The sequence below is a fragment of the Mobula hypostoma genome, chromosome 4, assembly GCF_963921235.1.
Source record: "Mobula hypostoma chromosome 4, sMobHyp1.1, whole genome shotgun sequence".
Taxonomy (NCBI): Eukaryota; Metazoa; Chordata; class Chondrichthyes; order Myliobatiformes; family Myliobatidae; genus Mobula; species Mobula hypostoma.
The window spans coordinates 197,137,766-197,161,841 of record NC_086100.1 but is presented as its reverse complement, the minus strand read 5'-3'; the positions used below and the strand labels follow the sequence as shown (position 1 = coordinate 197,161,841).

The 24,076-nt window shown below is 45.5% G+C and overlaps 1 protein-coding gene across 7 annotated transcripts in view; it reads left to right on the top strand.

The window, feature by feature from the left end:
• Positions 1 to 24,076, top strand: part of dysf (dysferlin, limb girdle muscular dystrophy 2B (autosomal recessive)) — a 394,877-nt gene that overhangs the window by 314,818 nt on the left and 55,983 nt on the right. For all 7 annotated transcript variants that reach the window (XM_063047166.1, XM_063047171.1, XM_063047168.1 and 4 more), the window contains 4 exons: positions 7,886 to 7,977; positions 10,616 to 10,786; positions 14,108 to 14,250; positions 19,026 to 19,165. In XM_063047166.1, the coding sequence (XP_062903236.1) occupies positions 7,886 to 7,977; positions 10,616 to 10,786; positions 14,108 to 14,250; positions 19,026 to 19,165 (546 nt within the window). The remainder of the gene's footprint in view (positions 1 to 7,885; positions 7,978 to 10,615; positions 10,787 to 14,107; positions 14,251 to 19,025; positions 19,166 to 24,076) is intronic.

The following is a 24,076-nucleotide window of genomic DNA, read 5'->3' as shown; positions in this document are numbered from 1 at the left end:
TAAAGTTCATAAATTAAATATTGTACAGTGCAGAACAAATAAACCAATGATACTCGAATGTGATGCGGCAGGGAGTTCAGAAGCCTAATAGCCTTATGAAAAAAGCTGCTTCCCATCCAGACCGTTCTTCTCTTTATGCATCGGAGTCTCCTACCTGATGTCAGAAAGTCCAAGAGGATGCTGGATGGATGGGTGGAATCTTTGAAAATACTAAGGGCCCTGCATTTGCAGCGCTCCTGATAAATCCCCCGGATCTGGGCTGTACCCTCCAAATATCCGGACCTGCCTCTCGGTTTTTTTGCACTACCTTACTTTCCCTTTTCTATTTTCTATCTATGATTTATAATTTAAATTTTTAATATTTACTACCGATTTGTATTCCAGAGAGCGTGAAGCGCAGAATCAAATATCGCTGTGATGATTGTACGCTCTAGTATCAATTGTTTGGCGACAATAAAGTAAAGTAAAATGTTCCAATGGATGGGAGGGAGACCCCTATGACCCTCTCGGCCTTTGAGTATTTAGGACCCATTCCTTCAGTTACTACAGGTGATAATAAAAACATTTAAAATTTGGAAGCAGCAGATAAAATAGAGGCAGGAAAGTTGTTCCCCACTGGTGAGTGAGATTAGAACAGGGGACATTGCCTCGAGATTTGGACAAATAGATTTAGAACAGAGGTTCAACATTTTAAGAACAGCTTCTTCCCCCTCTGCCACGGAGTCTCGACCTCACAATCTACCTTGTTATAATCTTGTGCTGCACTTTCTCTGTAGCTGTTACACTTTATTCTGCACCCTGTTGTTGTTTTACTTTGTTCTACTGTAATGCACCATGTAATGATCTGATCTGTATGAGCAGTACAGGATAAACTTTTCACTGTGTCTCAGCACATGGGACAATAGTAAACCAGTTCCAATTCAAATATCAAAGGATAGCCTCTGTAAATACACAAGTGACTCTAAATTTAGAGGTAGGGAAATTATTAGAGAAAATTGTCACGGTCACAGTTAATTTATACCCTCATTCTTCCAAATTCCGGTGAGTACAGGCCCAGAGCCATCAAGTGCTCCTCATGTGTTAACCCTTTCATTTCTAGAAGCAATTTAGTCATGAAAGGTTTTCCCAGCAAAATGGAACAAAATAACTGACGGGTTTAGGTTGAGGTGAGAGGGGAAAGATTGCAAAGGGACTGACGAGAGGGGCTAGCCTCCAACTCAGCACAGAACTACCACTTACTGGATCTTTTTTTTTGGTTTGTCACACCATTCTCTATAAACTCTAGAGACTGTTGTGTGTGAAAATTCCAGGATATCAACAGTTTCTCAGATACTCAAACCACCTTTTCTGGCACCAACAATCATTCCAGGGTCAAAGTCAATCAAATCACTTGGCCACTTGTGTAGAACAGAAGGAATGGAGGCAGGTGTTGTCTGATGGTTCTCTATACCTCACAAATTGTACAGGCCTTTTGAACTAATGTGTCCATGAAAGGTCTCCATTTAAACTCTTTAGAACTAGAGGAGGAATTTCTTTAGCCTGAGGAGCGGCCACGGTAGTGTAGTGGTCAGTGTGGCCATATTACAGCTCAGGGCATCAGAATTCAGAGTTCAATTCTGGCATCGTCTGAAAGAAAATTTGTAAATTCTTTCTGTGAGTGCATGAGTTTCCTCTGGTTGCTCTGGTTTCCTCCCACAGACCAAAGACATATTGGTTAGTAAGTTAATTTGTTAAACTACAGGGTCTGATAACATACCTGGTCAACTGCTGAGGGATTGTGCTGCCCAGTTAATCGAGGTTTGAACAGGCATCTGAAGCGTCCCATTAGGCTTCAAGGTGGCCACCGTCATTCCGGTGCCCAAGAGGTCGACACTAACATGCCTTAATGACTACCATCCAGTGGCACTAACCTCAACAATAATGAAGTGCTTTGAGTGGCTGGTTATGGATCACATTAAATCCCATCTTCCTGATGCATTGGGTCCTTTCCAGTTTGCATATCACTCAAATCATTCCACTGATGATGCCGTAGCCCCTGCTCTCCACTCTGTCCTGTCCCACCTGGAAAACAGCGCCTCATATGCCAGGATGCGGTTTATCGACTTCAGCTCAGTGTTCAATACATTCATACCTTAGCAGCTGGTGGGTAAACTGTCCTCATTGGGTCTCAACACCTCCCGCTGTAATGGGACCTTGAACATCTTGACGGGAAGACCACAGTCGGTCCATGCTGGCGGTAATGTCTCTTGCTTCACCTTGCTCAGCACCAGAACCCCCACAGGGCTGTGTGCTCAGCCCACTGCTGATGCATGACTGACGCTAGATCCAGTTCAAACTGAATCGCCAAGCTCACAGATGACACAACAGTGGCTGGCCTCATCAACAATGACAACAAAATGTCGTACAGAGAGGAGGCAGAGCGGCTGGTACAATGGTGCGAGCACCACAACTTTGAGTCTGAGCGTGGACAAGACCAAAGGGATGATTGTGGGAGGTGAAGTTGCAGGCTGACCACTTTAGAAATCTGCAGGCTGACCGCTTCTCCATGGAGAGAGTTAGGAGCATCAAGTTTCTGTGAATGTACCTAACGAACGATCCATGTGCCTATCCAAATTTAGCTTAAATATTGAAATCAGTTCTGCTGGCAGCTTGTTCCACACTCTCACCACCCTCTGAGTAAAGAGGTTCTCCCTCAGGTACCTTGTAAACATTTCACCTTTCACCCTTAACCCATGTCCTCTAGTTCTAGTGTTAAACAACCTCAGGCCTGCTTGTATATCTCGATCAAATCTCTTCTCAATCTTCTACGTTCCAGCCTATTCAATCTTTCCTTATAACTCAGGTCATTCAGTCCTAGCAACATCCTTGTAAATTTTCTCTGTACTCTTTCAACCTTATTTACATCTTTCCTGTAGGTAGGTGTCTAAAACTGCACACGATGCTCCAAATTAGGCCTCACCAATGTCTTATACAACTGCAACATAACATCCCATCTCCTATACTCAATACATTGTTTTATGAAAGCCATTGTGCCAAAAGCTTTCTTTATGAACCTATCTACCTGACACCACTTTCAATGAATTCTGGACCTCTATTCCCAGATCCCTTGTTCTAACGCATTCCTCAGTGCCCTACTGTTCGCTGTGTAAGACCTACTCTGGATGGTCCTAGTGAAGTGCAACACCTTGCACTGGTCTTCTTGAAATTCCATCTGTCATTTTCCCATCTGGTCCAGTTCCTGCTGGTAGCTTTCCTCACTGTCCACTACACCCCCCATTTTGGTGTCATCCACAAATTTGCTGATCCAGTTAACCACATCATCAGCCAGATCATTGATATAGATGACAATCAACAATGAACCCAGCACCAATCCCAGGGGCACTCCAATAGTCACAGACCTTCAGTCAGAGAGGCAACCATCTACCAGCAGTCTCTGGCTTCGCCCACAAAGCCAAAGTCTAATCCAGTTTACTGCCTCAACCTGAATGCTGAGTGACTGAATCTGCTTGACCCAGGCAGGACCTTGTCAACAGCCTTGCTAAAGTCCATGTAGACAACATCCACTGTCTTTTCCTGGTAACCTCCTCAAAAAGATTGGTTAGGCACATCCCACCACACACACAACCATGCTGACTATCCCTAATCAGTCCATGTGTATCCAAATACTCATATATCCAGTCCCTTAGAATACTTTCTAATAACTTTCCTACTACTGATGCCAGGCTCATGGGCCATTAATTTGTTGGTTTATTTTTAGAGCCTTTCCTAAACAGCAGAACAACATAAACTCCAGTACCTTACCTGTCATGAAGGATGTTTTAAATATCTCTGCTAGGGCCCCAGCAATTCCTGCACTTGCCTCGCACAGGGTCTGAGGGAACAACTTGTCAGGCCCTGGGGATTTATCCACTCTAGATTCATAGGACACTACAGCACAGAAACTGGCCCTTCAGCCCAATGAGTTCATGCCAAACTATTAATCTGCCCACTCCCATTGACCTGCACCTGCACCACAGCCTTCCATGCCCCTGCCATCCATGTACCTATCCAAATTTCTCTGAAACATTGAAATTGAACTGGCAAGCACCACTTCTGCTGGCAGCTCATTTCACACTTCCACCATCCTCTGAGTGAAGAAGTTTCCCCTCATGTTCCCCTTAAACTTTTCACCTTTCACCCTCAACCCTTGACCTCTAGTTGTAGTCTCACCCAGCCTTAGTGGAAAAAGCCCGCTTGCATTTACCCGATCTATACCCCTCATAATTTTGTATATCTTTATCAAATCTCCCCTGATTCTCCTACGCTCCAGGGAATAAAGTCCCAACCTGTTCAATCTTTCTCTATCATTCAGGTCCTCAAGCCCTGGCAACGTCCTTGTAAGTTTTCTCCGTACTCTTTTAATCTTATTGATATCTTTCCTGTAGGTAAGTGACCAAAACCACACACAATACTCCAAATTAGGTCTCACCAATGTACTCAATACTTTGATCTATGAAAGCGAATGTGTCAAAATCTGCCTTTAAGACCCTATCTAACCGTGATGCTACTTTCATGGAAATATGGATCTGTATACCCAGATCACTCTGTTCTACCACGCTTCTCACTGTGCAAGTCCTACCTGCTATTTGCTGGGATTCCTGGCAGGAGTCAGAACCCTGACAGAGTGAGGTGAAAGTTTTACTCGTGGAATGTTGGGGGTTTTTGTCGTTCTATTCCTCAAAGGGCAGTGGCCTCAGAGTCTCTGATTATTCTAAGGCAGAGCACGATTGGCAGGAAGGTGATGGTTGATCAATAAGGGGAGTGACCATCAGACAATAAAACATAGGGGCAGAATTAGGCTATTTGGCCCATTGAGTCTGCTCCACCATTCCACCATGTCTGATTTATTAACCCTCTCAACCCCATTCTCCTGCCTTCCCTCCATAATCTTTGACACCCTGACTAATCAAGAACCTATCAGCTTCCACTTTAGATCTACTCAATGACTTGACCTCCACAGCCGGCCGTGACAATGAATTCCACAGATTCATGGCCCTCTGAGTTAAGAAGTTCCTCCTCATCTCAGTTCTAAGTGAATGAGCCTCTGCTCTGAGGTTGTGTCCTCTGGTCCTCGACTTAACCCATTGTAGGATACACCTTGTCCACATCTACACTATCCAGGCCTTTAAAGTGAAGGGTTAAAGGGTTAAGTTAACAATCAGAGCAGTCATGAGTTTATTGAGGGTAGGGACTTCTTGAGGGGCCGAGTGGCTTCTTGCTGGCCTTCATATGTTCAGATGAAACTCATGGTAACAACTATGTGACAGTGAGCTCTTAAAGCCAGAAATGTGTCAGTGACTGTTCACTCTCAGGTAGAGTAAACAGTTACCAGCTCGCTGTCCTAGTGATAAGACCTTGGTGGTGGCAGGGTATTCATTAGTCTCACAGCCTGAGGGAAGAAGCTGTCACTCAGTCTGACAGTCCTAGTCCTGATGCTCCTGTCCCTCCTTCCTGACAGTAGTGGGCCAAAGAGATTGGTGGTAGGGATCCCCAACAATGATTTGGGCCCTTTGTCTGAAATGCTCCCAGTAAATGTCACAAATGGGGGGAAGGGAGAACTGGGTGACACTGGTAAAATACTGCGAGTCTAGTTCACTGGTTTATTGTTGAGACTGACAGCGCAGAAGCTGTGTGGCCTTGGTGGTAGCAAGGGCTAGGCCTCACACCTCAGGTTTGCCTGTTGCAGCAGTACAGGAGGGATTTGTGTGGCTGCGTGATTACTGCCAACTTATCTGTGCTAAAAGTGCTTTGTGCTGTGTATGACTGTCGGTACAGGGTTGTGCTTCTTGTCCCAGAGTAACACTGTTTCGTTTGGCTGTATTCATAGATATTCATGTATGGATAAATGACAATTAAATTTGAACTTCAGCTTGATTCTCTTGGAGGTTCTTACTAGAGTCTTGCAAGTTCCGTACCACACAACGATGAAGTAGGTTCATAAAGTCACGAAGGGCATAGATAGGGTGGACAGTGACAGTCTTTCCCCCAGGGTAGGGGACTCTAAAACTAGAAGACATAGGTTTAAGCTGAGGGACACGAGGGGCAACTTTTCCACACAGTGGGTGGTGGGGTGGCATGGTAGTGTAATGGTTAACACAACGCTTGACGGTACCAGCCAGCTGGGTTCAATTCCCGCTGCTGCCTGTAAAGAGTTGTACATTCTCCTCATGACCATGTGGGTTTCCACCTACAGTCCAGAGATGTGCCAGTTGGTAGGTTAATTGGTCATTGTAGATTGTCCCATGACTAAGCCAGTGTTAAATCAGGAGATTGCAGGGTAGTGCAGCTCGAAGGGCTGGAGGAGCCCATTCTGGGCTATATCTCAATAAATAAATAAATCTGAATGAGTAGCTAGAGCAAGTGGTAAAGGCAGGTGCAATTACATGTAAAAGACAGGTGTGTGGATAGGAAAGGTTAGAGGCATATGGTTCTGTAAGTGTGTCAGAGCCAGGGTGGAGCTGGGTGCTCTGGGGATAAGCTTCCATAACCTATTAAATGCTCCCAATGGCCTGCATCACAAATAGCCTCCGACAACCGAGTCCAGCTCCTGGCCTTCATATGAGGCTTAGCTACTAAGCCTGGTGGAACCGTTTCTACTGACAGGAGAAAGGGCACAGGTGGGTTACCGTCACCATAAACAGGTCGTTTCGAGCAGATGGGGCTTATCAGCCGCGGTTGGCAGCTCATCTAGGAGAAGGAAAGCTCTGACTTCAGACCTCCAGTGCCTGGCGGCTACACCCACTCATGGGGAAGGCTTTTGGAGTAAACCCCAAGGAAAATCTGGAGCTGTCCTACATTGTAAGGCAGTCCTACATTGAGCTCAGCATTGACTGGGAACTCTTGCAACACCGCTGGTGCCAAATTGTATCAGTCTCTGCCGTTCCTTTGGATTCATCAGCTACACGGAGAGGGGTAGCCTGCTACATGGGCAGCATGTGCTCCATATTGTACAACCCTGGTTTGTGTATCACGTAGTGAGACATGACACAATATGCATGGTCGACTCCAACCACCAGAGGGCCTCAGAGGGATGTTGGGCGAATGCAGGGTTTTGGACTAGCAGAGATTAGCACCTTGGTCACCCTACACAAGATGGACCAAAGGGCATGTTTCAATGCTGTGTGATTCTAGGCTATCACTCATCTTACACACTCTGAGACACAGTACAGGAATGTGAACTCCCGGCCTTCCGTTCCAGAAGCAAGAAAGATTAACTGATTGATGGCATCAAATCTTTCTAACCACCCTTTACACTCTGTCCCATCCAGCACCAATACAGTATGATTCCTTTTCTCACAGTATTGACCCTATCACAGCAGTCCACCCCATTCCTCCATCCCCTACACACTACATTCTCGCTAGCAACAGGCACAAAATGCTGGAGGAACTCAGCATGTCAGGTAGTATCTAATAAGGGGAATTGAAGGTGCTGGAAAATGGCCAGTAACATCATGAGGGATCCCATCCACTCTGCGCTTGAACAGTTTGTCCTACTCCCATCAGGAAGGAGGCTACGTAGCATCACGCCAGGACCACCAGACTCAAAAACAATTACCTTCTCCAAGCAGTAAGGCTGACCAACACCTCCACCCACTAACCCACCCCTCCACACCCCCAACCACCACAGCTTTATCATTTCCTGTAAGTCACTTTATGTATATACAATCAATCTATGAATATAAGCTATTTTATGTATTTATATTTATTATACTTTTTAATTATTGTGTTTTCAATCTTATTGTGTTTTTTGTGCTGCATCAGATCCGGAATAACAATGATTTTGTTCTCCTTTACACTTGTATACTGGAATTGACATTAAACAAACGTGGATCTCTCTCTCTTTCAGTGTGATCCATACGTGAAAGTTTCTTTGGGAAAGAAGTCGGTTAGCGACCAGGATAATTACATCCCGTGCACTCTCAACCCGGAGTTTGGCAGGTGAGGCGTGGAGATCCCTTGACAACAGAAGTAAACGAGGATGTAGGAACCAGGGACATGGGCTGAGCTCATTACAGACTACCAGAAATAAAGCATATGGGCCTAGACACTGAACCTCAAGGGGGTGTTTAACCACAATGACATCAAAACCTTCTCCCACCTCACCCACCTTCCCATCGATCACCCAGAGCTAGATAGCAAAGGTTTCAGAACGGCGTAGTTAGCGTATCGCTTTACAGCACCAGCAACCCTGGTTCAACTGTCCGGAAGGATTTTGTACTTTCTCCCCATGACCGTGTCGTCCCTCAACCACCAGGCTCTTAAGCCAGAGGGGATAACTTCAGATACCCCAACACTGAACTGATTCCACAACTCTCTCTTTTAAGGACTCTACAACTCGTGTTCTTGATATTTATTGCTTATTTATTTATTTATCATTATTATTTCTTTTCTTTTTGTATTTGCGCTTTTTTTTGTCTTCTGCACACTGGTTGCCTGTTCTTAATTTTGTGTAGATTTTTATTGATTCTGTGATGTTTCTTTCTAATTACTGTGGATGCCCGCAAGAAAACGAACCTCAGGGTGACATACATGTACTTTGGTAATAAATTTACTTTTGAACTTTGAACCCCTGGTTCCTCCGCCATTCCAGGAAACGTATGGATTAGTTGATTAATTGTTCGCAGGGCTGTAATTGGGCAGCGTTGGACCATAATAACGTTATGTTAACTGGGCTGCCCTGATAAGTAAGTGTGAAACAAACTGAATTCACATCCTCCTGGCCCAGTGGGAGCCTGACACATGGACCTGTTTTGTAAGGGGGTTCATACCCAACCTTCCATTGCAGAGCAGGGAGAAGATCGACTAGGATCAGCTAGGTGTGGGTTCAACCCAAATTGTGAGTTCACCAGGCTCTCCGTTGGTTGGGGTTGACCATGGATGTTACATCCTAGCTGTCTATGTTGTGAAAGGAAGTCCGTATGCAAGCCGGCACAATACGGACAGCAAGCTCCCCCTCTCCACACGGTTGATGAATCCAAAGGAACGGCAGAGACTGACACCAGCAACATCGCAGGAGTTGTCAGTCAACATTGAACTCAACATAGGGCTGCCTTAGGGACTCCAGCACCAAATTTTTCCTTGGCGTTTGCTCCCAAAGACTTCCCCATGAGCTGCAAGGCAGCAGAGGTTTGAGATCAGAGCTTTCCTTCTCCTTACATGAGCTGCCAACCACAGCTGACGAGCCCCATCTGCCTGAGCGACTGGTTTTAAGGCACCAGTAATCCATTTTTGCCCCTTCTCCTCTCAGTAGAAACAGTTCTATTAAACTTAGTAGCTAAGCCACACGTGAAAGCCAGGAGCTAGACTTGGTTATCAGAGGCTATTTGTGAAGCAGACCTTTTGGAGGATTAAATAGGTAGGTAGTGGGAGTTTATCCCCACTGCCCCCCACCCACACACCCTGGGTATGACAACCTTAAGGAATTGCTAGGCCAAGAATGGCCCACAGAAACCAAGAGTTGTGTGCTCCCAACTTCTGTCCCCTGGGCCCTGTATCTGGCAGTGGCCCTTATTTGAATTTTAAGAGTGTTTAAGATTCAGCGAGTGAGGTGCCTCCCACATGTGGGATGTACCCTTGGCGAGGTGTTCCCTATCCTTTGGCTGCTCTATGCTCTGTCCACCTCTTGCCAACTTAAACAATCACACACTCGCAAGCTGGCTCACAACACTGACCCGAGAGTCTGGGCTTTGAAAACCCTCGAACCAATGAGGCAGCAACAGGCTTATTTAATTATTAGCAAGGTTTCAAGGATATATTTATTTTATCTGCACGATTCATTTGTTAAACAAAAAGCTGAATTTTATTTTGAAATGTTATTCCCAACAAGGTGGGGCAATTATTACTGTATTGTTCCATTCATGGATGCCAGTGTCAAAACCTAATCTCTCAGGACAGGGACAGTGGGGTCAGACACAGAGTGAAGCTCCCTCCACACTATGCCATCACACACTCACGGAGTCAGATACAGAGTGAAGTGCCCTCCATACCATCCCATCACATGCTTCCCAGGTCAGAGACAGAGTGAAGCTCCCTCCACACTGCCCCATCACACACTCACAGAGTCAGACACAGAGTGAAGCTTCCTCTATACTGTCCCATCACACACTCCCAGGGTCAGATACAGAGTGAAACTCCCTCCATACTGTCTGATCACACACTCCTGGGGTCAGACAGAGTGAAACTCCCTCCACACTGTCCAATCACACACTCCCAGGGTCAGATACAGAGTGAAGCTCCCTCCACACTGTCCCGTCACACATTCCTGGGGTCAGGTACAGAGTGAAGCTCCCTCCATACTGTCCGATCACACACTCCCGGGGTCAGACACAGAGTGAAGCTCCCTCCATACTGTCCCATCACACACTCCCGGGGTCAGGTACAGAGTGAAGCTCCCTCCATACTGTCCGATCACACACTGCCGGGGTCAGATGCAGAGTGAAGCTCCCTCCACACACTCCCGGGACATGGATCATACACACAGTGAATCTCCTTCCACAATACCCCAGGGGTGAGCTGTTTTATGATTATTCTGTGCTCTGCCTCTTCTTGTGTCTAACATCCCTGTCATGTTTTGCAGAATGTATGAGCTAACAGGAATCCTGCCCATTGAGAAGGATCTGAAGGTCACCTTGTACGACTATGACCTCCTGTCAAAGGATGAGAAGATTGGAGAGACTATCATCGACTTGGAGAATCGCTTCCTGTCGCGATATGGTGCCTGCTGCGGCCTGCCCCAGACTTACTCCATGTGCGTTCCCTTTGACTGTCCATGAATTCTCCCCAGTTCCCACAGTTTTCCCATCTTCTCCTAGAATCCGTTCTCCGTTCCCACAGCTATCCCGTCTTCCCCAAGAACTCTTTCTTCCCACAGCTTTCACATCATCACCGAAAATCCTTTCTTCCAATAGATTTCCCATCCTCTGCTAGAATCCGTTCTCCTCTATTCCCACAGCTATCCTATTTCCCCAAGAATCCTTTCTTCCCACAGCTTTCCCATCCTCTCCTAGAATCCGTTCTCTGTTCCCACAGCTATCCTGTCTTCCCCAAGAACCCTTTCTTCCCACAGCTTTCACATCATCACCAAAAATCCTTTCTTCCAATAGATTTCCCGTGCTCTGCTAGAATCCGTTCTCCTCTGTTCCCATAGCTATCCTATTTCCCCAAGAACCCTTTCTTCCCGCAGCTTTCACATCACCACCAAAAATCCTTTCTTCCAATAGATTTCCCATCCTCTCCTAGAATCCTTTCTCTCCCGTTGCTACAGCTTTCATCTTAGAGCGAAAGGGAATGAGAGATGACTTGATAGAGGTCTACAAGATGATAAGAGGCTTTTTCCCAGGATGGAAATTGTTAATAGGAGGGGACTTAATTTTAAGGTGATTGGATGAAAGCATGGGGGGATATCAGAGATAGTCTTTTTTAAACAGTGACTGGTGGGTGATTGGAATGCAATACTAGGGTTGGTGCTAAAGGTAGACAGATTAGGGACACTTAGGGGCTCTTGGGCACATGTATGATAGAAAAATGGTGGTCTGTACATGGGAGGGAAGGGTTAGATTGATCTTAGAGTAGGTTGAGATAGATACTTTAAAGATCCTGAAGTAAATTACGGTGTCACAGTAGCATTACAAGTGCACAGATATACAAATATTAGAAGAGAACTAAAAAAAGAATGAAAAATAAGTTACCTCAACAGTCTAATAGGAACCAGCGTCATCACTTCCCTGACTACAGGTTGACTCATTATAGAGCCTAATGGCTGAGGGTAAGAGTGACCTCATATCGCGCTCTGTGGAGCAGCACAGTCGTCTTAGACTATTACGAAAAGTGCTTCTCTTGCCAAGGTGGCACACAGAGGGTGAGAAACATTGTCCAGAACTGCCAGGATTTTCCATAGGGTCCTTTGTTCTACCCCAATCTCCAGTGAGTCTAGTTTGACTCCTATAACGGAGCCAGCCTTTCTAATCAGTTTATTGAGCCTGTTGGCATCACTCGTGTTGATGTCATTGCCCCAGCACACCACCACGTAGAAGATTATACTGGCAAAAACAGTTTTGTAGAACATGTGAAGGAAAGGCCTGCGTACTCCAAAGGACCTCAGCCTCCTCAGGAAGTAGAGGCGATTCTGGCCCTTGTACCCAGCCTCTGTGTTGATGCTCCACTCAAGTCTGTCATTCAGGTGCACCCCCAGATACTTGTAGGTCCTCACCACATCCATGTCCTCACTGTCAGTACGGAGCAATGCAGGCTTAGTCCGCCTAAAGTCCATCACCATCTCCTTTGTCTTACTGATGTTGAGCTGTGGATGATTCAGCTTGCACCATTTGACAAAGTCCTCCACCAGGGCCCTGTATCATCCTCCCATCCTCCCTTTATACACTCAACTATTGCTGTCATCAGAGAATTTCTGCAGATGACATGACCCAGTGTTGTATCTAGTTATACAGGATAAACAGGAAGGGAGACAATATAATCCCCTGTGGGTTCCCTGTGCTCCTCATAGCTACGTCTGACACACAGCTCTGAAGCTGCACAAACTGTGGTCTGCCAGTCAGGTAGTTCATTATTCAGGATACAATGGAAGTGCCAACCTACAATGTGTGGAGCTTTCCCCCCAGCAATGAGGGCTGTATGGTATTCAAGGCACTTGAAAAATCATAAAACATCATCCTCACAGTGCTGCCCTGCTTATCCAAATGGGAGTAGGCTCTGTTCAGCAGGTAGATGACAGCATCGTCAACTCCAATGTGCTCCTGGTAGGCAAACTACAGGGGATTGAGGGCTGATCTGACCAGGGGTCGGAAATGAGCTAAGACTAGCCTCCCTAGGGTCTTATGATGTGTGAGGTCAGGTCCACTGGATGGTAGTCATTGAAGACATTTGGTTGGCCCTCCTTGGGTACTGAGACCACACATGATGTTTTCCACACAGCATTGTGGGCTGAAGGGCCTGTGCTACACTGTGATATTCTGTGTTCACGTTCTAGCCATGTTCCTGTCCAATTTTAGGGCTGATCGGACGGGGAACATTGGAGATTAGTTTTTTTAACCAGTGAGTGATGGGTCGATGGAAAGCCCTGCCAGGGGTGGTGGAGTAGACAGATCCATGACGGACCGTCATGAGTCCTGCGGGCCTCTGTGTCTTGTCATGAAGCATTGGGCTTCTCAGTTTCTCGAGCACTTGTAATTACTGTTGCTGTCTCAACTAGAGTTGTTAAACCCCTTGTGCTTTATGTTTAATCTTGTCAATTGTGACTGACCTGGGTTTTCTGCATCCTGTGATTATTTAATACAGACTACCGCAATGCACTCATCAGGGGTTATCGTGTAGAGAATGGTTTGTCTCATGGTGTCGCTTGGTCTTGCCGCCAATGCTCTGTTGGAATTCCTATGTACTATGTGTCTTTGTCTCCATCCCTATGTGAGAGTCTGTCATTCCTCCAGACCTGGGTTCAGTCATTACCAGCACTAGTCACAGCAAGGGACTCTTAGATAGGCACATGGATGATAGAGAACTGGAGGCTATGGGGGAGGGAAGTGCTAGATTCATCTTGAGTAGATTAAAAGGTCAGCACAACATCATGGGCTGAAGGACCTGTACACGCTGTTCAGTGTTCGATGTTCTGGGGGCGGGGGGGGGGTGGAGGCTGAAGAAAGACCTGTCATAGTTGATTTTATTATTACGAGAGGTATAGGTAGACTCTTTTCACCAGAGTTCTCAAACACCAGAGGGCATGATTTTAAGGTCAGGAAGAAGGGAGCTCAAAGGTGATTTGAGGGGCAAGTTTTTTACGCAGAGAGTGGTAGGTACCTGAAATGGCTTACTAGGGCTGGTCATGGAATCAGCCAGTTTGGTGGAGTCTAAGAGGCTTTTAGACAGACAGATGATGGCACAGCATTGTGGGTTGAAGGGCCTGTGCTATACATAAAGAATGGAGGGATATGGATGATATTCAGGAAAGGGACATTGATCAGCCCAACAATGTGGGCCGAATGGCCTGTCCATGCTGTACTGTTCTTTGTTCTACATTTAACCGGACTTCATCCCAATCCATCTGCTTCTCCTTCAGATCTGGACCCAACCGATGGCGAGACCAGCTCACACCGACACAGTGCCTGCACATCTATGCACAGAGACACGGTGACAGACTCCCTGTGTACAGGGATGACAAGATCTTGTTCAGAGGGCAGGAGTTTCATCTCTCGGAGTTCGGTGCGTATAAGTACTCTGACTGTAGTTTAATCTCTGACTCTGGGCATTGTGAGATATAAGACCATAAGATACAGGAGCAGAATTAGGCAATTTGGCCCATCAAGTCTGCTCTGCCACTCAATCATGACTGATCCTTTTTATTCCCTTCTCACCCCCACTCCCTGGCCTTCTTCCCGTAACCGTTGATGCCTTGGCCATTCAAGAACCTATCAATCTCCGCCTTAAATACACCCAACGACCTGGCCTCCACAGCTGCCTGTGGTAACTAATTCCACAAATTTACCACCCTCTGGCTAAAGAAGTTTCTCCACATCTCTGTTTTAAATGGATGCCCCTCTATTCTGAGGCTGTGTCCTCTTGTCTGAGACTTTTCCACTACCTACACTGTCTAGGCTTTTCAATATTCGAAAAGTTTCAATGAATTCCACCTCATCCTTCCAAATTCTAGCGAGTACAGACCCAGAGCCATCAAAAGATTCCTCGTATGGTAGTCATTTCATTCCTGGAGTCATCCTTCTAAACTTCCTCTGGACCCTCTCCAATGCCAACACATCTTTTCTTAGATGAGGAGCCTAAAACTGAAATTAATGCTAACATTTCATTTGCCTTCGTCATCGCTAACTCCCCCCGTACAAGGACTCCCAAGTCCTCTGCATCTCAGATTTTTGGATTTTCTCCCCATTTAGAAAATAATCTCCACATTTATTTCTATGACCAAAGCGCATGACCATGCATTTTCCAACATTGTATTTTATTTGCCACTTTTTGCCCATTCTCCTAATCTGTCTAGGTCCTTCTGCAACCTACCTGTTTCCTCAACACTATCTGCTCCTCCACTAATCTTTGTATCAATGGCAAACTTGGCAAAAAAGCCATCTATTCCATCATCTAATCGTTGATATACAGCATAAAAAGAAGCCATCCCAACACTGACCCCAGCGGAACACCACTAGTCACTAGCAACCATCCAGAAAAGGATCCGTTTACTCCCACTCGCTACCTCCTACCAATCAGCCAATGCTCTAACCATGCTTGTAACTTTCCTGTAATACCATGGGCTCAACTTGGTAAGCAGCCTCATGTGTGGTACCTTGGCAAAGGCCTTCTGAAAATCCAAATATATAACATCCACTACATTCCCTTTATCTACCCTACTTGTAATTTCCTCAAAGGATTCAAACAGATTCATCAGGCAAGATTTTCCCTGAAGGAAACCATGCTGACTTTGTCCTTTCTTGTCCAATGTCACTAACAACTCCATAACTTCATCCTTAACAATTGACTCCAACATCTTCCCAACCACTGAGGTCAGGCTAACTGGTTTAATATTTCCTCTCTGAAACCTTTCTCCTTTCTTAAAATGTAGAGTGACATTTTCAATTTTCCAGTCCTCTGGCACCATGCCAGAGTCAAATTATTTTTGAAAGATCATTACTATTGCTTCCACAATCTCTACCACTACCTCTTTCAGAAACCTAAGGCACAGTTCATCTGGTCTGGGTGACTCATGTACCTTCAGATCTTTTAGCTTTTTGAGCACCTTCTCCTTTGTAATAGTAACTGCACTCACTTCTCTTCTCCCTCACCCTTCAACACCTGGCACACTGCTAGTGTCTTCCACAGTGAAGACCGATGCAAACTATTCATTTAGTTCATCTGCCATCTCCGTGTCCCCCATTGTTATTTCTCTGGCCTCAGTTTCTAGTGGTCCTATATCCACTCTCATCTCTCTTTTATATTTTACATGCTTGAAAAAGCTTTTACTATCCACTTTGATACTGTTTGCTAACTTGCTTTCATTTTTCATATTTTCCCTCCTAATGATCTTTTTGGTTGCTTCCTGTAGGTTTTTAAAAGCTTCCCAATCCTCTGTCTTACCACTAATTTTTGCTTTTTTGTATTCCCTCTCTTTTGCTTTTACATTAGCTTTGACTTTCCTTGTCAGCCACGGTTGTACAGTTTTGCCATTTGAGTATTTCTTTGTTTTTGGAATATATCTATACTGCACCTTCTTCATTTTTTTTTCTAGAAACTCATAGCATTGCTGCTCTGCTGTTGTCCCTGTCAACACCCACTTCTAATTTACTTTGGTCAACTCCTCTCTCAAAACACTGTAATTTCCCCTACTCCAGTGAAATACTGCTATGCCAGACTACTCTCTCCCTATCAAATTTCAAGTTGAACTCAATCATATTGTGATCACTAGCTCCTAAGGGTTCTTTTACCTCAAGCTCCCTAATGACCTCTGGTTCATTACATAACACCCAATCCAGTATAGCTGATCCCCTAGTAGGCTCAATGACAAACTGCTCCAAAAAGCCATCTCATCGGCATTTAACAAACTCAGTCTCTTGCGATCCATTACCATACCAACCTGATTTTCCCAATCAACCTACATGTTAAAATCTCCCATGACTATCATAACATTACTCTTTTGACATGCCTTTTCTATTTCCTGTTGTAATTTGTGGTCCACATCCCATCTACTGTTGAGAGGCCTGTATATAAGTGCCATCAGGGTTCTTTTACCCTTGCAGTTTCTTAACTCAACCTACAAGGATTCAACATCTTCCGATCTTACATCACATCTTTCTACTGATTTACCAGCAGAGCCACGCCACCCCCTCCACATACCTTCCTATACGTGCAGTACAATGTCTAACCTTGGACATTCAGCTCCCAATTACAAGTCATGATTCAGTGACAGTCACAACAACATACGTGATATTCTGTAAAAGTGCAACAAGATCATCCACCTTATTTCTTATACTCCACGCATTGAGGTATAACGCTTTGAGATCACACAATCTCAGAGGAAACTGCTCCCAAGGACTAGAGCTGAGAGGAATAAGAGCGAAGTCATTTTCAAGTTTATTGTCATATAACTGTACATATATACAACCAAATGAAACAATGTTCCTCTGGAGCACAGTGAACCCACACAACATATATCACGCACAGCACATAAAACAAAATATTAACACAAACAAGCTAATGAAATATGATTCAAAATGTTGTAGTGCGCAGCACAGATAAACAGTAAACATCTGGCTGTCCTAGTGATGAGACCTTGGTGGTGGCAGGGTATTCATTACTCTCACAGCCTGAGGGAAGAAGCTGTTACCCAGTCTGGTAGCCCTAGTCCTGATGCTCCTGTTCCTCCTTCCTGATGGTAGTAGGTCAAAGAGATTGTGGGATGGGTGGTAGGGATCCTCGACAATGCTTTGGACTCTTCATCTATAACACTCCCGGTAAATGTCACAACTAGAGGAAGGGAGATTCCAATGACCTTCTTGGCAGTTTTTACTATCTTCTGTCGGGTCCTGTGGTCTGATACCTTGCAGCTTCTGTACCATGCAATGATGATGTAGGTTTATAAAATCACAATTGACATCGATAAGGTGGACGGTGACAGTCGTTTTGCCCAGGGTAGGGGTGCCTAAAACTGGAAGACATAGGTTTAAGCTGAGGGACACGAGGGGCAACTTTTCCAAGCAGTGGATTGTGTGTATATGGAACAGTGAACAATGAATAGCCCGCTCTCCTGGTGACGAGATCTTGGTGGTGACAGGATATTCATTCATCTCACAGCCTGAGGGAAGATGTTAGCCTTATCATGCTGCCACATGTTTCCAGAGTCCCTGCTTCAACCTGACTTCTGGCACTGTCTGTGTGGAGTTTACAGAGTTTTTTCTCATGTCCCAGTTCTGCCTTCAGTTCTGGTGGCATCATATAGGATGGACGTGAAAACTTTAGAGAGGGTGCAGAGGAGATTTACCAGAACGCTGCCTGGATTAGAGAGCATGTGTTATGAGGATAGGTTGAGCGAGCTAAGGCTTTTCTCTTTGGAATGAAGGAAGTTGAGAGATGACTTGATTGAGGTGTACAAGATGATAAGAGAGATTGATAGAGTGGACAGCCAGGGTGGAAATGGCTAATACGAGACGGCATAATTTTAAGATGATTGGAGGAAAGTATAGGGGATGTCAGAGGTAAGTTTTTTACACACAGGGTAGCAGGTGCGTGGAACACACTGCCAGGGGTGGAGGTACAGGCAGATATAATAGGGTGTGGCGGCCCGCACACACGGGACTCGAAATGCCATCAGGAGCTGCCGGCAGACACGCGGTAGCGCGTTTGGAACTACCCAGGGACAGTCTGACGTCACGTCCGCCCCGCAGGTCACAGGGGTCCATGGGAGGGGAGATTTAGGCGCGCGATTTTGAATCAGTAAAGGCATTCTGAGTTCAGCCTGCTCTGCCTCCGTGTGTTTCTTTAGTAGGACGTTTGCGCGTGGCTACATTGGTGACCCTGACGTGATTCGAACACGCAGCCTTCTGACATTTATGAAGCTCTTAGATAGGCACATGGATGAAAAAAGAGATCTAGTGCTTTCCCAGCATATATGACAAATAAACTGTTCTCAGACTTCCTGCCGGGACAAGTATCAATTATAACTGATGTTTCGATGACAAGCTCTTGCCATCTTTTTCAGGGATGATGCCTGGTGATGTCTAGTCTGGTAGTATTCCTGTTTATTGGACACACGGATGACAGAAGTATGAAGGGCTATGTAGGAGGGAAGGGTTGGATTGATCCTGAAGTAGGTTAAGGGGTCAGCATGAACTCAGGGCCTGAACTCTGTATTGTTCTATGTTCTGATGTACTGATAGTCCCAGCAGCCTCCTCCCCAGCCCCTCCCTTTCTCAGAGAGCAACCAGTGAGGTGGCAGAGAGTCTCATGGACACTGTATTGATTGTTCTTTCCCCTTGCAGAGGACGGAGTGACTTTAAACGTCCACCTCGGACCGCCCACTGAGAGGCTGGCGCTATACGTGCTGCGCAAGCAAGGACTGGTTCCAGAGCACGTGGAAACCAGGTCCCTTTACAGCCCACTGCAGCCCGATATCGAGCAGGTAAGGCATAGATTCTGCAGATCAGGGGGGTTAAGGCTTGGATTCTGCAGCTCAGGGGGTTAGGCAGCTAAGTGTTTTAAGGTGGAGTCTCAGCCTCACATTCTACCTCATGACCTTGCACCTTATTGTCTGCCTGCACTGCACTCTCTCTTGTAGCTGTTACACTTTATAATGCTGAGCCTTTATAAGGCATTGGTCAGACCACACATGGAGTATTGTGAACAGTTTTGGTCCCCTTATCTAAGGAAAGATGTTGGCAATGGAGAGGGTCCAGAGGAAGTTCACAGGAATGATTCCCTAAGACCATAAGATATAGGAGCAGAATTAAGCCATTTGGTCCATCGAGACTGCTCCACCATTTCATTATGGTTGAGCCAATTTCCCTCTCAGACCCAATCTCCTGCCTTCTCCCTGTGTCCTTTCATGCCCTACCCAGTCAAGAATCTCTCAATCTCTGCCTTAAATACACATAAAGACTTGGCCTCCACAGTTGTCTATGGCAAAGAATTCCACAGGATCACCACTCTGGCTGAATAAATTCCTCCTCATCTCCATTCTAAAAGGATGCCCCTCTATTCTGTGGTTGTGTCCTCTGGTCTGAGCCTCTCCTACCGTAGGAAACATCCTCTTTCACCATTCGATAGGTTCAATGTGGTCACCCCTCATTCTTCTGAATTCTAGTGAATACAGGCCCAGAGCCATCAAACGCTCTTCGTATGACAAGCCATTCAATCCTGGAATCATTATCATGGACCTCCTTCGAACCCTCTCCAGTTTCAGCACATCGTTTCTAAGATAAGGGACTCAAAACTGCTCAAAATACTCAAAAGTGTGGCCTCACCCGTGCTTTATGAAGTCTCATCATTACATTCTGAGAATAAAAGGGTTAACATATGAGGAGTGGCGTTTGATGGCTCTGAGTCTGTACACTGGAAATCAGAAGAATGAGCGCAGATCTCATTGAAACCTATTGAACATTGAGAGGTCTGGATAGAGTGGATTTGGGGAAGATGTTTCCTATGGTCAGTGAGTCTAGGATCGGAGGGAGATGAAGTGGTATTTCTTTAGCCAAAGGGTGGTGAATCTGTCTAATTCATTGACACAGATGGTTGTGGAGGCCAAGTCAATGGATATATTGAAAGCAGAGATTGATAGGTTCTTGATTAGTCAGGATATCAATGGTCATATGGAGAATGTATGAGAATGAGAATGAGGGGGATAATAAATCAGCCATCATGGAATGGCAGAGTAGACTTGATGGGCCAAATGGCCTAATTCTGTTCTTATGTCTCATGGTCTTTATTCTATATTCTATGAATTCCATCATGAAGCACCCTCAACATCCAGGGCATGCCCTCTTCAAGATTCAGGATTATTTAATGTCATTTCCAGTACACAAATGTAAAGGGGAATGAAGTAGTCGTTATTCGAGATCCAGTGCAACACAGGAGAAAAACACAAGATAAGGAACACAACAATAATAAAAAGCACAATAAATATAAATACATATGATAGCTTATATACATAGATTAATTGTATGCCCATAGTGATGCTAGGCACAGGAGTGTCTGTATGTAAAGTGGCTCTGACAGGAAATGATAAAGTTGTATTGTTTGGGGGTGTGGAGGGATCGGTTGGTGTGTGGAGATGTTGATCAGCCTTACTGCTTGGGAAAGTAACTGTTTTTGAATCTGGTGGTCCTGGCGTGGATACCACATAGCCTCCTCCCTGATGGGAGTGGGACAAACAGTCCATGAGCAGGATGGGTGGGATCCTTCATGATATAACTGGCCCTTTTCCTGCACTTTTCTGTATTTATGTCCTTGATGGTGGGTAGGCTGGTGCCAGTGATACATTGGACAATTTTGACTACCCGTTGTAGAGACTTCCTGTCCACTACAGTTCAGTTTCCATACCATGCAGTGATGCTCTCTCTTTGCACACCTGTAGAATGATGTGAGTATAGATGTGCAAAGTCCGGCTCTCTTCAGCCTCCTCAGAAAGTAGAGGTGTTGGTGAGCTTTCTGTTTGTGTATGATGTGTTGTGGGACCATGAGAGGTTGTCCTAGATGTGTACTCACTGGAGTTTGAAACCGCTCGTAATTTTCACTGCTGTGCCACCCATGTAAAGAAGAGTGTGAGGGTGATGCAAGTTCTCCTGAAGTCAATAGCCATCTTCTTTGTCTTGTTGGCATTGGGGATGAGCTTATTTGCCTTGCACCAGGACTCGAGCTCTTCCACCTCCTCTCTGTAGACTCTTCTCATTACCACCTTCAGGGAGGAGGTACAGGAGCCTGCAGACCCACACTCAATATTAGAGGAACAGCTTCTTCCCCTCCACCATGAGATTATGGAACGGCCCATGAGCACAACTTCACTATTTTTCTTTTTTTTGCACTCTATATATTCTTATTGTAACATAAGGTAATATTTTATGTATTGCACTGTACTACTGCCGCAAAACAACAAATTTCACGGTGTACGTCAGTGATAATAAACTGAATCTGACTCTAATTCTATTACTGTTTTACCTTGTTCTACCTCTGAATCCATTCGGCCCATCAAGTCTGCTCTGTCATTCCATCAGGGCTGATCTATTATCCCTCTCAACCTCATTCTCTTATCTTCTCCCCATAACCTTTGACATCCTTGCTAATCAAGAACCTGTCAAGCTCCACATTAAATATATCCAACAACTTGATCTTCATGGCCATCTATAGCAATGATTCACCACCCTCTTGCTGAAGAAACTCCTCGCTTCTGTTCCAAGGGGATGTCCTTGTATTCTGAGACTTTGCCCTCTGGTCCTAGACTTGCCCACTACTGGAAACATCCTCTTAACATCCACTCTATGCAGGCCTTTCAATATTAGGTAGGTCAAACATCAACATCAAAGTAAATGTTACCATATACTACCCTGAGATTCATTTCCTTGCAGGCATTTACAGGAAAATAAAAAAATACAATAGAATTTATGAAAATATCTATACATGAACAAAGACTGACCAACAATCAATGTGCAAGAGAAGACAAATCGTGCAAACAATAAATAAATAAATAAATAAATAAATAATACGGAGAACATGAGTTATAGAGATCTTGACAGTGAGTGTATAGGATGCGAAATCAGTTCAGAGTTGTGATGAGTGAAGTTATCCATGCCCGTTCAGAAGACTGCTGACCTGGTGATTTTAATAAGATCCCCCCTCACTTGTCTAAGCTCCAACAAGCACAGGCCCAGAGCCATCAGCCACTCCTCATATACTAACCTTTTCATTCCAGGGATCATTCTCATGAACCTCCTCTGGACCCTCTCCAACAAGTAGATTAAGGCCTCAAACCTGTTGACAATACAGCGAATGAGACTGAGCCTCTTCCCCACTCCCCCAACCCCTTCCCTGTAACTCCTGCAGAACCTGAGAGCATCTGTACCTCCTTGTGCATGGAATTTGCCAGTAGCCGCCGGCCCAAGGTTGCCCCTTCTCTCTCCAGCCCCTGAGGCTTGTGTGGCCCAGATACACCACCTCATCTCCCAGGTGCTGTGCTGCACTCTGAAACTCCCTTGTTAATCCCTCCACCCCTCAGCTCCTCTGAGATGTTCCTTCAGGCCAGCTGGCATCATATCCTACTCTGTGGTCCAAAGTCAACTTGTTGCTTCTCTGATTACAATCTGGCACCTTTGAGTGCTCTGTTATATAAAAGGTTCCTTAACCTCGCCAGTTACTTTTGTGATTACCATGGCAATGGGCCAGAACTGGCTAAACTTTGCTTTAGGCAAAAAAAGTAGCGCGTTCACTCAAGTTGAGTATGATGTTCACCAAAGAGGTTGTCTGTCAGTGAGCCCTCAGGTGACCGTAGGGACAATCCAGGATTCACATACCTGGGATATTAGGGTTGATTCCCTTAATGGAGGACGCCTGTGTGTGACTTTGTTTCATGTGGAGAAGCTGATGCGTGGGCAGCCACTACATGCTTCTTGGGACAGATCAGGGTCAGGGTCCAGTGGTGTAGAATGCAAGACGACTGGAGAAGTCTTACTTCTCCAGCCTTCCCCCACCTTCACTGCCATTGTCATGCCAGCTCTACCGCTGAGGTCTTGGTTGCATTGCTCTGTCTGGAATCTCCCCCTTGACCTTACTGCATTGGCTGACCCTACCAGGAGCTAACCTCCAGACGACATCACTCTCGGGATCTCAAGAGCTCACAAGCCTCTCCAACGTGATATGGTGATGATACTCAGAGAATGTACAAAAGAGCGACGTGCTCAAAAGACTAATGGAGTCTAGCCTTTATTTGTGAAGGGTTGGAATTCACGGTGATAGGGATCAGCTAGAGTGACACAAGGCCATGCTTAGATCCGCTGAGGTGAATCCTCAGACAGTGTTCCAGTGTGGATCAACCCACCCTATCCAATTTCTCCTTGTAACTACAGCCCTCCAATCCAGGCATCATCCTGGTGAATACCTTTTGCGCTCCCTCCGATCCTGCCGTGTTCTTTCTGCAGAGTGGGTCTGATCATGGCTGTTCCTGGCAAATTTTTCTACAGAAGTGGTTTGCCATTACCTTCTTCTGGGCAGTGGCTTTACAAGACAGGTGACCCCAGCCATTGTCAATACTCTTCAGAGATTGTCTGCCTGGCGTCAGTGGTCACATAACCAGGACTTGTGATATACAACAGCTGCTCATACGACCATCCACCACCTACTCCCATGACCCTGATCGTGAGGGGCTAAGCAGGTGCTACACCTTGCCGAAGAGTGACCTGCAGGCTCACGGAGGGAAGGAGTGCCTTACGCCTCCTTTGGTAAAGACCTGACTCCACCCCGCCACTTAGGATTAGATATAGGTGCAGAATTATGCCATTCAACCCATTGTGTTCTCCCCCATCCCACTGTGGCTGATTTATTATCC